The following is a 13533-nucleotide window of genomic DNA, read 5'->3' as shown; positions in this document are numbered from 1 at the left end:
TCATCTTACCTGTTTGAGACATCCCCTTTAGGATTAGATAAATTGACATTTTTCTCTGTCAAATACAGATAGCTACCTTAGGTGCAGATACCTACATTGCAGATGCTGAGGTTTAGTCAGTTCAGTTCTGCTGTAGACAAAAATATGAGAAAGGAGAATCTCCATAGGCTTTTGTGTCCACAAAAACCCATGAATTCCTACACCTCCGTGTGGTTTCTTTTCTTTAACTCCTCAACATCCCCCTGCCTTGTGATAAGTACAGATTTGCTGAACATGAAAGAAAGGGGTGACTGTTCAGAACCCCCCATTTGTGGTATTCCTTTCATATGAAGAGCCCAGAGACTTACTGTTGGACAACAGTGAAGATGCAAAACCACTGGAAGTGTCACTAGGGACATACCTTAGGGATTGCTTAGGTAAAAGCCTGGACCAGGAAAATGTAGACATTTATTGTTAGTGACAGCAATGAGAATTGAAGTGAGACATGAACATGAACAGAATGATTCATCTTTAACATCGTATTATAATAAATATTCTTCTTAGATGGAATTGTAGTGACAGAAATCAGAATGAATTGTTTATCAGTATTCCTGTTCTAGTAATGTAACTGTGCTAACCATCAGGGAACAGAATCCATGTAATAACACATAGTTTTCTCTCATGTTTACGCAGCATTTCAAGCCAGTTCACTGTTGATATAGACAAACAAAATTCCACTGAAGTCCTTGTATGAAAGGGAAGGTTTTGTCCCTTTCTTTTTTTCACACACAGTTTAAATTTATATGGATTGAGTTTCTATTCTTTCACTCTACTAAAAGCAAGTTTCTTATCTGTCATGGTGGGATAGAAAAGGCTAAGTAAATGGCAACACTACTTTTCAACAAGACAAGAATTCCAAATTACAATACACATTTTTTGTTTGTTTGTCTGTTTTAAACGTAGAAAGGGCATGTTAATTTATTTCTTTCATTGATAGCATACTCATCATGCAAACAGAGATGCCTTAATCAGTGTTGTTAAACTCATTCCACTGAATCTAATCCTTAGGTGCCATTAATCAATCTATTAATCTATTATTAATCACAGCTAACATGTCTTTCAGCAAGCAATGTAGTCATTTAGAGCAAATAGAAAAACATAACATTTCCTGTATAAAAGAAAGGAGAAATCAGTCAAGATAAAATTTATTCAAAACAAGGTATAATCTTCATTCTCTATTGGTTACTAGGATAAATGTGGTACTTGTGAAGGACCAGCATTAGCAAGAATTGTAAAAAGTACTAGTCATGAAGGGGTGGCCTTCTCCTGTGAGTGGTGCAAACACTGATGTAGTGGGGAAAATCGCAAGGGATGAAATAGGGGATGACTACCTCAGAATGCTTACACAAATTTCAAAACTTTTAAACTATTTTTGGTATCATAAGTCTAGAACAGAGCAATTTAATCCATTCCAGAAATCAAATTGCTTTTAATAAGTTTAATAATTTAATTTTCAAAGAAAAAAGTCGTTTGATCAATTAAAAGAATAATAAGTAGACTGTATTATTCTTACATTCATCTGATCTATAGGATTTACATGTTAGCAATGCAAAGAAGAAAATATCTTCTCATACTTGCCTTTTGAAAATGAAGTTCAAAAAATAATCAGGCAAAACTGGTATAAATAGGCCAGTCTTACAAGAAATCATTCTTTATTGCATTTGTGCATTTGAAAAATATTTGAGTAAACTGTTACAGATAACATGATACTCCACGCAGCACAGAAGACAAGCTGCATTATTTATGGGAAATTAATGAAATATGGATCTGATATTACCATTCTAGGAAAAGAGCTCAAGAGGATTGCCATGGACTTGGTCATGAAATAAGAACAAGCACATAAATATTTCAGAAAATAATACTGTTTCCTATGAGTCTCTTGATTAATAAGCACATTGCACAGTTAAAACAAGATGTGACAGATGGACAGGCATCACCCTCCTGCAGATGTCTAAAAAATTACAAATACACTTTAGTCTGCCATCAAGTCTTCAAGTCAAATCAAGATCCACATCAGTTTATCTATCATTAGTAATTAATACAACTCTAAGGCTGGCCAAAAGATGGAACAGGAACCTGGCAAATTTGTGTTTACTTTTAAAGAAGTTATTTTATGGAGGCATCATATAGACATTAAACATAGCACTCATTCAAAAATCTATATAATTAATAGAAAAAACTTCTTTTTATATCTAAGATACTATCACTAGTTGGTAGGTAAAATGTCAGTTTCAATCAGATTTTGTTGGGCTTTTTAGGTTAAGGGCTATGTAAGGAATTTTTAGTAGATTTGTTTTATAGTCAAGAGTGGTTACTGAATAAAGAACAGTGTAATAAACTGATCCTGTATCTGAGGATTTAAGTCTCTTTCTTCCTTATGTTCTCTGCAGATATCACCCAATATTCATTTACCTCTTCTCTCAGGTTCTCACAAAGCTCATCTCAAATCCAACTCATGTTTGTCATGAAGTGAGCTCTCCAGATAAGAATAAATACACCCAGACTTTGACTGTGCTGCTTACTCTTACACTGATAAAGGCAATCTCTTGTGGCACCTCTGAACACCATTAAATGATATCCTGAGTTCAGGATAGTTGGTTTAAATAAACAATACAGAAAAGCCAAGAAAAATACCATTTACTACAAAAGCTATTGTCTTAGAACATAGTGGCATTTTTCTATTCATTTTTTTACCTTTTAAAAGGTAAAATTCTGACAAAAATGCTTCTCTGGAGGTTTTTGTTCATGCCTGTTGAGCAGAACACACATGTGCAGCTCCATCAGGAATAAAAATCCCTATTTTGAACAAAGAGTGTGAGAAGTCTTAAATGCCAGTGCTATGTAATTTGCCTATGCTAGTGTGCAATTTTAAAATACCATCTAAACAGTTCAATGCATTTTCAAAAATTTTCCACGTTTTGTAAAGTGTGTAGAAGATTCAAATCAAAATGCTCTGTTTTCCTGTTTCTTCCAGCCTCTACACTGTTCAATATGTGTTTCATTGTTTAGGTTGGACACTTCTCTGGTGGCCCAAAGACAGAACGAATTATCAGCTTTTAAAGTCAAGGGAGCTTCAGTCAAAGTTCCAATGAATGCAGGCTCTTCCTAAGAGCTAAGAGTAAATATTGACAAAAGATTAGCTTGCAGAGTGACAGAAGAGATGTTGCAGCCTTGATTTTTTATTTACTTATCATTAACCTTGCAGTATTTCCTCTCCATTGAATTTTACTTAGTTGCCAATGGTTTCCTCTCTTTAGTCACTTTACATACTCTTAACTTGAGGAATCCTGCTCTGAGCTGATTTAAACTGATTTTTGTAAAGTAGTATACATGTCAAATAATGCTTTTCATTACTTTCTCAACAAAGTTTATGTCAGAAATGTAGCTATAACATATATCACTACACACTAGCTATAGCACAATGAAAAAGTGATTGATTGATTGATTGATTGATTGATTGATTGATTTACTAATTTATGTAGAATACTTGTATTCGGGATGTGAGGTTTGATGGCCAAGAAGCCAATCATGATGTCCTGAATGTCATGGATTGCATACCTGTGATACAATCACAGCGTATGTGATCTAGAGACCCAGTGCTCAATGTAAAAAGGAGTAAAGAAATTCCCAGCTCAGCCAGATGGATTTCAATGAGCAATCTACAACTTCCTTTTGAGGGGAAGAGATGGGTCCGGCACTGATCTCTGTCATGACGAGAGACAGAAACTGATGGAATGGCCTGAGGTTGTGCCAGGTGAGATTTAGGTTGGAAAAGGTTCTTCCTCCAGAGGGTGGCTGAGCACTGGAACAGCTTGCCAGCACAGTGGTCACAGCACCAGCCTGACAGCCCAAGGAGCATTTGGCAATACTCACAGGCACAGGGTGGGACTCTTGGGGATGGTGCTGTGCAGCTCTGGGAGTCGGACTCAAGGGCCCTCGTGGGTCCCTTCCAACTCAGCAGATTCTATGGTTCTGTGATATGAAGGTAAGGAATGAAACACTGGGATGACTCTTCCCAGATGGACACAATGATACATTGCCAAGCACGACTACAGGAAGCTTGACAAGAGATGAATAAAATTTTACTTTGGTGATTCTCTGGGGGCAAAGGAGTTTTAGAAGTCTAAAATGACATTTCAAATTAGGCCTTCTTAACCTCAGGCAAAAGAGCCTTTCTCCTGTATTCACCTTATAGTTACAACCTATAGTTATAACCTTATAGTTATACTTGCTAACATATGTGGACTCTGAAGCTCTAAGAATATGAATGAATTCAGAGCTTATGCATTAGTGGCTGTGTATGTATTAATAGTAGTTAATATGTCACACACTGAAGAGCAGTGTGGGTGTATGTGGTTAAAAATTAACATTCTTTTGAGTTAAGATCCTATTTTGAAGGTCATATCTTTTGCCTTCATGTTCTCAGCCTCCTTGGAGGTATGTCAGAGCTTTATTTTGCTGGTTCAGCTGCTTAGAAACATACATGTACACTTACATCACACACATGCACATACCTATGTCATTTTTTGTTGTTTGTTTTACTTCATCTTGAGTGTTTAAGATGGATAATTTCACGAATCTGTTTCAATGGCCACACAGAGAGTTGAGCTGGTGCTATCGAGCCAAGGAGTGACCTTCAGGAAAAACACAAGGAGGGAGGAAGAAACAGCTGCAGATCTTCAGCAAACACATAATAGTATGTGATCAGAGCATGGAAAATGCACCTTGACTCCTCTTGATTCAACTAAAATTATGTCCTTGATTTAACTAAAACTATGTATTTGCTAGTAAATTAAATAAGGTTGTGACTGATTTTTAGCATAAAGACCTACCAGCATGAAAAGATCTGCATTCCTGTCATTTAACTGTGCATCACTTCAAGCTGACAGTATGTAGACTCTTAGCATGAACTGAGGATGATTTCTAAATACTGAGCCCTAGCTGGGGTGGTCTGAGAAAACACTAATTATTGGTGAGGTTTTTTAAATGATGGGCTGTATAAGGGATTTTGTCTGAAAGCATTCACTGGCACACACATCTAGCAGTAGATTTCCTTCAGATTTTGATCTTCTGCTCATCCCCGTATCTGCTTAGCAGAAGGAAATAATATGAGAAAATAGTTAAAGTGTTGAAGTTCTTAGTATTTCAGAGCTCAGGAAATAAATGGACATTCCTGGGTCACCATTTTACTTCTCTGCTGGTAACAGCACGCCACAAATAAGAGCCAGATTTAACATCCAGCCATGTTTTCCATGTACCATTTCTAGGTTTCTGTATTCATGTCACAAATGCAGTGTATGTCTTCGAACAAGCAAGAAGTAAATAGGAGACAGATTAGAAAATAAAAGGGTTTTTGTAAAAAGAATGAGATCATCAGCTAAGTCAGCTGATGGAGCTCACATAGATTTGCTGTTTTCTTCTGGGATATAGCCCATTGTTTGTTACAGGGGATTTTTCTTTTAGTTTGAAATAGGCTTAACATAGTCATCAAGTAGTTTTTGTCCAGATGTTTAGGCTGAATTGCGTTTCATGAAGATGATGATTAAAAGAAGAGAACAGGTATCATTTTTCTCCTCTTCTTTTGAAGTCCTGGCGTTTGAAGTATTGTCATTGATCTCACTGTCATTGCCTAGTACTGATAGTAAAGTTATTTTTCCAAAGCTTATCCAGCTCAGCAGGAACCAGCAGTTCTGCAAGGGAAACCTAAATTGACCACAAGGGAGAAGCACTAAAATAAATAATCAACACTGACAATAAAAGTCAAAGGTGTAGAGGAAGGAGGCGTTCTGGTTTTTGTCTTTCAGCAGCCAGCTCCTCAGATGAACATAAGACTGCAAAAAATGTTATAGAAAGATGGTTTAAATCACAAAAAGATACATTAAAGAAGTACTTCTATCAAAAGGAAAAATAAATGAAGCCTGTAAATGACTCTACTAAAATTAAGCTCGAAGCAATCCTTATTTGAGAACAGTTTCTTCAAAATATGAATTTAACATGGTGTCAGACAATTGTTCTTTTCTTATTCCTGGGAATATATATCAGAAGTACAGTTTCAGATATTCATAGCTTCATCCACTTCTGACTGATTTGTCAAATAAATTGGGTGTTTCTATAAGACATTAAAGACTCATGCACAAATTTCAGGTAACTTTGAGCACAAAAGCACATGTTATGGTCAAGGTAATTGGTAACAGAAAGATCTTTACTTCTCACAAGAAACCATAGCCCTGAATACTGAGGCAGATTAACACTGGACAGGTACTTGGACTAATGAGTCTTGAATAATATCAGATTAACATTTAATTATTTAGTCATTTAGTAAGACCTTCTATAATTTTGTTCCCTTTTTCTTAATCTATTTTTTAAGTCATAACAGTTTTTCTAAGTTTTGAGCATAAATACAGAATTTTGATTAGTCCATATTTGCATATTTCCATATCGTCAGAATTAAATTTGCCTTCTCGAAAAAGTGTGATTAAAGAGTACAGCTTTTAAATAGATTTAAATGTGCCTATACCCCTGAATTAGACAAAGAATTTGACATCAGTGGAAATGTAAGATGCAGCCCTTCAGTAGACACAGTGAACCAGCCCTCTGGAAGTTTGAAAGATTGAAATATAGAAAAAATCAATACATAGAGGAGACAAAGTTGTGCCAGAGCATTCAGTCTAAAAGGTACTCAATAATTTCAGATTTTGTGTAGTTTAGTGGTAAATCAAGTTTACTAGGGAGCTCTGGAGAGTCAAGACTTGGAAAAATTGACCTTCTCATGTTATGTCAAGTATTTGTACTCAGTATACTCAGTATTTATCTTCAGTAAATTCAGTTTTAGAAAGAGTGCGCATGTCTTGATGAAATCCACAGTTCAAGTTTACTGCTGAATAGGAATGAAGAGCTGATGCATGCAGAAGCACTCTGGGATTTTATGCTGATTGAAAGATACAAAGAAACTTTTGATAGTGTTTTAGAAATCTTTTAGAACAAAACGTGTGTGGCAGGGTTGAGGAGATGACAGAGGGGCAAATATTTCATTACTGTTTTCCTTCACTGTCTTCTGTACAGAATTGTTCTCATTCCATTTTTGTGTATTCAGGGAAATATAGGCTAAGGATGATAATAGAGGCTAGGATGTAAAAATATCAAATATGTAATACCTGTTGCCAAGTTCTTTCGGTCCATTACTGGTAGAAATTCATCTTTACACAGATGTATGAAAGGAAATGTAAAAGCTTAAAATTGCTGCAGCTAACAAAATATGCATTATTACAACTGCTTTTGATAAATTAACCTCTCAGAAGAAAAGTGTTAAATTACATAAATTTTAGAGATAATATTAGCACCAAAAACTCCCAGAAGCAGGGCATCAATCTTCAGATACCAGTATTTCATCACAACTTTACACAGCTGTCCATCCTCCCGTCACTGATCTTGTAGTATTGGTTACTGTTCAGCAGGAAATAAGGTGGTTTACAGCTAGCAACCTTAAAAAAATCATCAACTGTAACACTAGAAACCATGTTCAGATCATAACAACAGAGTTTTATTTAGATTGTATTCAATTACTGCACTCAGATATGTATCAAACCCTTTTTTTAAACATCTAAGTGAGATTATATGATTTTCAGGGATAATCAAGGACCTATAAGGCTCAAAAATCCCTGATATTGAAAGATGTCAAAAGAGGAAAGTGATCAAAAAGAAGAATACGCTTGGAGATCTTTCTTTGCAACCAGAGTAAAAAGCTACTTTAGCTTCTACCCTTTAGTTTTAATGGGCAGAATTCTCTCTGGTTTTCCCTCAGAAGTAAAATGGTATAAATTCTGTCTCTTCTGCAAGGTGGATATAAATATAATTATTTTAGTCTTTGTATTGCTCCAGAAAATCAAATATCCTGCACAGCCGCCAGCAATGGTGTAGACAGTCATAATGTAGGAAAATGAAAAGTTGACCTCACTTTCCATGGATTGTCCAACTGATGGATTTTTTTTCTTTTATCTTACTGATCTTCAATAGGAACTAACTTTTTTAATGTATCTCATAAATTATTTTCCTGCATCTCAACATGTTTCTTCTTCATCCTGGTCATGTAGGGTCACAAGCACTTTTCTCTCAACTTCATTGCTTAAAATAGTGAACTCAAGGAAGCTTCAAGAAATTAAAAAAAATAGTAGTCCTGTTTTCCTGCTATGTAATACCCTGAAAGGAAGAAGGAGTTACAACTCTCCAGCCGCAGCTCAGAGGATTTCCTTTAAGTATTCTGATTCCAGATGAAGAAACATATTTTTTCCTGCTAAAATTGGGAATTAGTTAGTTAAGTACCCAGCTTGCTTTCTCCGTGTTTGGTTTGGGTTCGGTGGGGTTTTTGGTGCGTTTTTTTTGGTTGGTTTGTTTGGGGGTAGGGTTTTTTTCTGTTTTCTTAATAGTCATCACAGAGAAAAAAGAACGTATTATTTCCTGAGCTGCTTCAGCAAATGAAGGAACTTTGTATCTCCCAACATCTATCAAGTTACTTTTGTTTTTTTTCAGTTAAAGCTGAAATATTTTTACAGCTTTTAAGGGGTTACATAAGGCAATGAGTTGATAGTTTGTCAGTGCTCTCTTTTAAAACTGTCACCATGCACATAATGAAGCTGAAATTAAACAATCACTATAAAGGGAAAATCTCACCTCAGACGTGACAAGAAACCGCAGAAAACTGTAACTGCAATATTAGAAGATGACCTTCAAGTCTTTGGGTTTATTTCTGGAAAAACAAGTAATATTTATGTCTGATGGCTTGTATCATTAAAACTGATACACATCTGTTCCATAACTAATGTTCTGGAAAGGCCAATTAAAAAGAGTAGTACAAAATGGTAAATTTAGTATCTATCATCAATGTAGCAGTGAAGTACTAACTAATCATAGGTAAACCTTAAAATCAAATTAGGAAGCAAGTTAATATATTAAAATCCAGCTCATCCTTACGTGTCACCATTTGATACCATTTCTAGTTATTCTTTCCTGCTAGTTTTCCAGTGGTTTTTCCTTTTCCCTTTTCATTACAGACCTCTCCATCAAATTCCTTTCTCATTTGTACCAGTGTAAATCTGAAATAAACCCTTTATATTTAATTGCATTATTCCTGATTTACTTTAGTGAGCCTGAGAACAGAATATGACCCTTTTTCTTTAGCTGTAACCAAACTGTCCTTCTTAATTTTGAAAACACACAGAATCAAGCTTGGGTAGAAAAAACTCTCCAAAGTTTGAATAGACCAAGTTTTCTTGTTAGGAAGAGACATCCATTAAAGAAGAGAGTGTTCTGCCTTCCTATTTTGTAGGAAGGTGCTGCACTGAAAAGTCTGGTATTTTAAATTACCTGCCAAAGAGAATTTAGCTCTGAATGCCTCTAAAGTAACCTGATCCTGCAACGAGAGGAAAAGGAAGCAGTTGCTTTTATGAGGTATCTTCCTGAAAATGGTCACCAAGGAAGACTTTGTTCTGAACCTGCAGTCAGCTGTGTGGCTTGTTGGGAACAAGATCCAGTGACACCTCAAGATTTCTTTAGTGAGTCCTGCCCAACATCACCATGAGTCCCAGCAAAACATCGTGGCTGTGGCTGTGCTGTCCCACCAAAACACCCCTCAGCAGCATGAAGTCTCCTTTGTGATTGAAAGGAAATAAAAATGGGGTATTATAGGGACAGAAAATCAAATGCAGTGTTTATATTCAGAATAAAAATCATAAAGTAAAATTATTTTGCTTTTGAGCTGTCAATGAAAATACAGGCTGTAATTTGTTTTCATTGATTCTCCTCTCATTTTCCTGCAATGTTTCTATATAAATTTCTGTATTTCTAGCCCTCCTTCCAAGCAGATTGTAACTCTTGTCAGTAAAGAGAAATAAATCAGTATATTTGGCAGATAAAATTTTCAATAGGGAAAAAACTTTTTAGGAAAGATTTTTCTTCTCACTGACTCTATGAAGGAGTTTCCCTATTTTCCTGAAAGCTATTCCCTTTGACATAATCTCAGAGTGGTCACCCAAAATCTGAGCCTTACATGACATTAATTCATGCGAAAATACAGATTGTTTAAAGCACTTTTCCTCCCTAAAGATATCATAACAATACAGGATTTTTTTTTTATCTACCCTAAAAAATAACTATTTCTTTTCTCTGCTTATTAGCTGTTTTTAAAACAGGCACCCAAGATCCTAGTGGAAACTGGTTAGGACTTCTTAAAGCTCTTGTACCCAAAGTTCTTAAGAATTTAAATAAAAATGTTGCTTCTATTTGAACCATCAAAGTAAACTACTCAAGTAGAAATTATGGCACTTGAAATAGGAAGCCATTATTTTGTGAGTCCTGCATAAGCGTGCCAGAATTTTATCCTAAATAATTTTTAAATTAAAGTTCCTGTCAACTCTGCCACATATTTTCCCATGGCATAGAGTATATTGGAAAATTTCTCTGCAGAACTAGGAAGGAAGGGCATTGAACAGATCCTCTAGAGGTTAGTGGAGCATCAGTTCTTTATGTGACAAATCCAATAATCAACCATTTTAGACAGGAGCTGTTTCATCCTCCTCATTGCTAAGAGTAGTGGTAATTGTTTATGTGTTTGAGAACAGTCATCCCCCATAAATTTAGAAAGAGGTATTAATTCCTCTGACTTTTGCTGCTGCTGAACTGTGCCTTTTTATTCCTGTAACAACTACAGGGAGTGTGGTTTAGTATGAGAGGTCAAAATTGCAGGATATTGTAAGATCTTTTTATTAACAATTTATTGTAGTACCCCTCATAAAAGTTTCTTTTTTTATTGCTGTTGCAGCGACGTCCAAGCAGATGGCCAGCAATGAAATTCAGAAGAGGATCTGGACATCCTGCCTATGCTGAGGTGGAACCAGTGGGAGAAAAAGAAGGGTTCATCGTATCAGAGCAGTGCTAAAATTTCTGGGACAGAGCACCAGTACTGGCCTACAGGTGTAAGACATTTATTTTGCCTCTCTTTAAAGAAAAGGAGCCCTAAGCTGCTGTAGCCTGATAGAAAGAAGATTCTGGATAAACTTTGTCCAAGAAGAAAAACTGTCTAAGATACCAGATTACTACTGCACAGTAGTTTTTGTTAGTGGACTGAGACACAATGGTTCATGCAGAACACTTGTCAGTGGACACCTACAGTATCAGAACCATGGCACAAGTGCCGTGTTATTTGCTTTAGGTGTGGGGATGCACAGTAATCAGAAGTATAATAAAGCTTTGGTGCGCAAGGGTGTTGCCCTTTGGTTCAAGTCTTCTTCTCTGTTATCTCCAAGACCGAGGAAAAAATCTGTACCAATTCAGTGCAAAGGGCATTGATCACAGTGTGATTGAGAAAAGTATCTTAAGACAGGTAAAGAAGAAGAAAAGGATTTTTCCAACATTTATATAAGCAGATGTGAAATACAATTTTCAATTCTAAATTGACCTGCCAACCTGAGTGAGTCACAATGTAAATGCTTTCCAGGAATAATACAATGTTTCTTGTACATTGCTGATTACTAGGCTGCTAAACAACTCATGATACACAGATTGGTAAGAACTGAAGACAGCAGAGAATTTTCATGATGGTGGAATTATTTCATGGGAGTTCACAATGATGTTTGGCTGATTTTCAATTTCAGCGTTCCCTAAAAAGTGAATTATCAGATTTGTATTAAGGTGTATTTTTCATTTCTCAGCAGTAGGTTGAAGTAAAGGCAACAGATCCTTTTAGCTGCCAGAGAGCTTATGGACCATTTCTTAGGCAATGGGGTAAGAAAAATAAGATTTAAAATAAATGGGTTTCTATTCTTTGCCATTTCATTGTGAGTCCTTACTGAGAAGCACCATAGACTTCAATGCACCCCTTCCAGAGATTCAGATACAAGTGTTATTGAACCCTGCTGATTCATACAGTGGTTTTGTTTAATGCACATAGTAGTTGCATAAATATATATATAAATATATTTTTTTTTATAGCTAACACAAGGCGGGTTCTTGTGACTGTTAAGACTGCATTTTTGTCATCCAGACAAAGGAAATGAATTGCATTACTGCATATTTCCACTGAGTTGTAAAATAATCCTTAATATTAGAATATTTTTATGTTGTGTAGGGAAGGTGGTTCATGTAGTTGCAGTCCATAAACTTTCTGCCTATTGGAACCATTCTTTCTGTAAAATTGACCCTTTCCCTCCCTGCACAGGGAAAGCCAACACTATAAATTCACACCATCAAAAACAGTTACTCCTTTCAGGGAAGGGGGTTAATATACATAGAGACCCAGAGCTTCCCTGAGGAGTGGAAATCTAAATGCTTTGAGGATCTGGGCCTGAGGTATTGAAATATAAATTTCAGGTACTGCATGTACATTTCATAGCAGTCATTTACTATCAATTTTTTATATACTGTACAAGGCGCTTGAATGATTTTTAAGTGAGGTAGACAACATTTGTGGTTTTGGATTTTGAGCCGTTTAAAAAAGTTGTAGATACCACCTTAATAGTACAGTTACTTACATTTCTTGATGCTTGTATGGCCTAAATTTGATTACTTAATGCTGTTAAAAAAAAAAAGCAAACATGATTTTTGTTATTTTATTCAGTAAATACTACAATACTGTATTTTCTGTATTCTTTTGTTTTGGGTAACACATTTTTATTTTCATCTGGTTTGAATCATCTAGCATGAGACTGAAACTGTTCAAAAACTAACTGATATTAATCTGAAGGTACTAACAAACAAATTGTTTCAAAGCCTGGTTAAAAACCTGTGGCAAGTAGTCATTTCCATTTGTGTGGGTCTGCTGAGCCCTTTTTCTAATAGGCTGAGTTTAAATTGCAGGCTTTTAATTCTGATAGCAATAACCAAATGTATGCACATATATATGGTGACACATTTTTATTAAATAAAAAGGAATCAGTGCACATCATGTAGGAACGTATTTGGTGTGCAATAATTATCATCAGTTTTTCTGGGAATCTTGGAAGTCATCAGCTGGGGTTCTTTCCAAAAGAAGCAATTGTAGAGCTTCTGGAATCCTGTTTGAAATAATTTTTATTTCAGAGAACATCTTTGCAAATTATACTAAGAATTTGCAAAAATCTACATAGTACTGCAATAAGTTCAAAGGATATTTCATATAAGTAAAGAAGATTTATATTATTATGGGTTTACAGGTCTGTTCTTCATCTGATTCACTCCTATTTTTATCCAGGTATGTAATACGTAACATGCAATGGAGCTGACAGAGTATTTGTGATATGCTTAGACAAATATATCAACAATTTTAAAATCTGGTGTTTTGATTACTTTTTGTTTAAAGCCCCTTCACAGCTGAAGGATGTTTGTTAGTATTTGCAGACTAACTTACATGTTACACAACTTCATAAAATGATAGCAATCATTTTTTTTTTCATTTTTCCCCCCCATGTACTTCGTGGGAGATTTCAGTGGTCTGCAGGGAGCATCATAGAATACTTCTTCAGGTTT

The 13533-nt window shown here is 35.6% G+C and overlaps 1 protein-coding gene across 1 annotated transcript in view; it reads left to right on the top strand.

Annotated features, from left to right (window-relative positions):
- Positions 1-13331, top strand: part of PLXDC2 (plexin domain containing 2) — a 253466-nt gene extending 240135 nt beyond the window's left edge. Inside the window, exon 14 of the mRNA XM_058018381.1 lies at positions 10853-13331. Coding sequence (XP_057874364.1) covers positions 10853-10969 — 117 coding nt within the window. The 3' untranslated portion in view covers positions 10970-13331. The remainder of the gene's footprint in view (positions 1-10852) is intronic.
- The last annotated feature ends 202 nt before the right edge of the window (positions 13332-13533 follow it).

Source organism: Melospiza georgiana, chromosome 1, assembly GCF_028018845.1.
Source record: "Melospiza georgiana isolate bMelGeo1 chromosome 1, bMelGeo1.pri, whole genome shotgun sequence".
Lineage (NCBI taxonomy): Eukaryota > Metazoa > Chordata > Aves > Passeriformes > Passerellidae > Melospiza > Melospiza georgiana.
The sequence above is the reverse complement of the archived record's forward strand: the minus strand, read 5'-3'. Positions and strand labels throughout refer to the sequence as shown.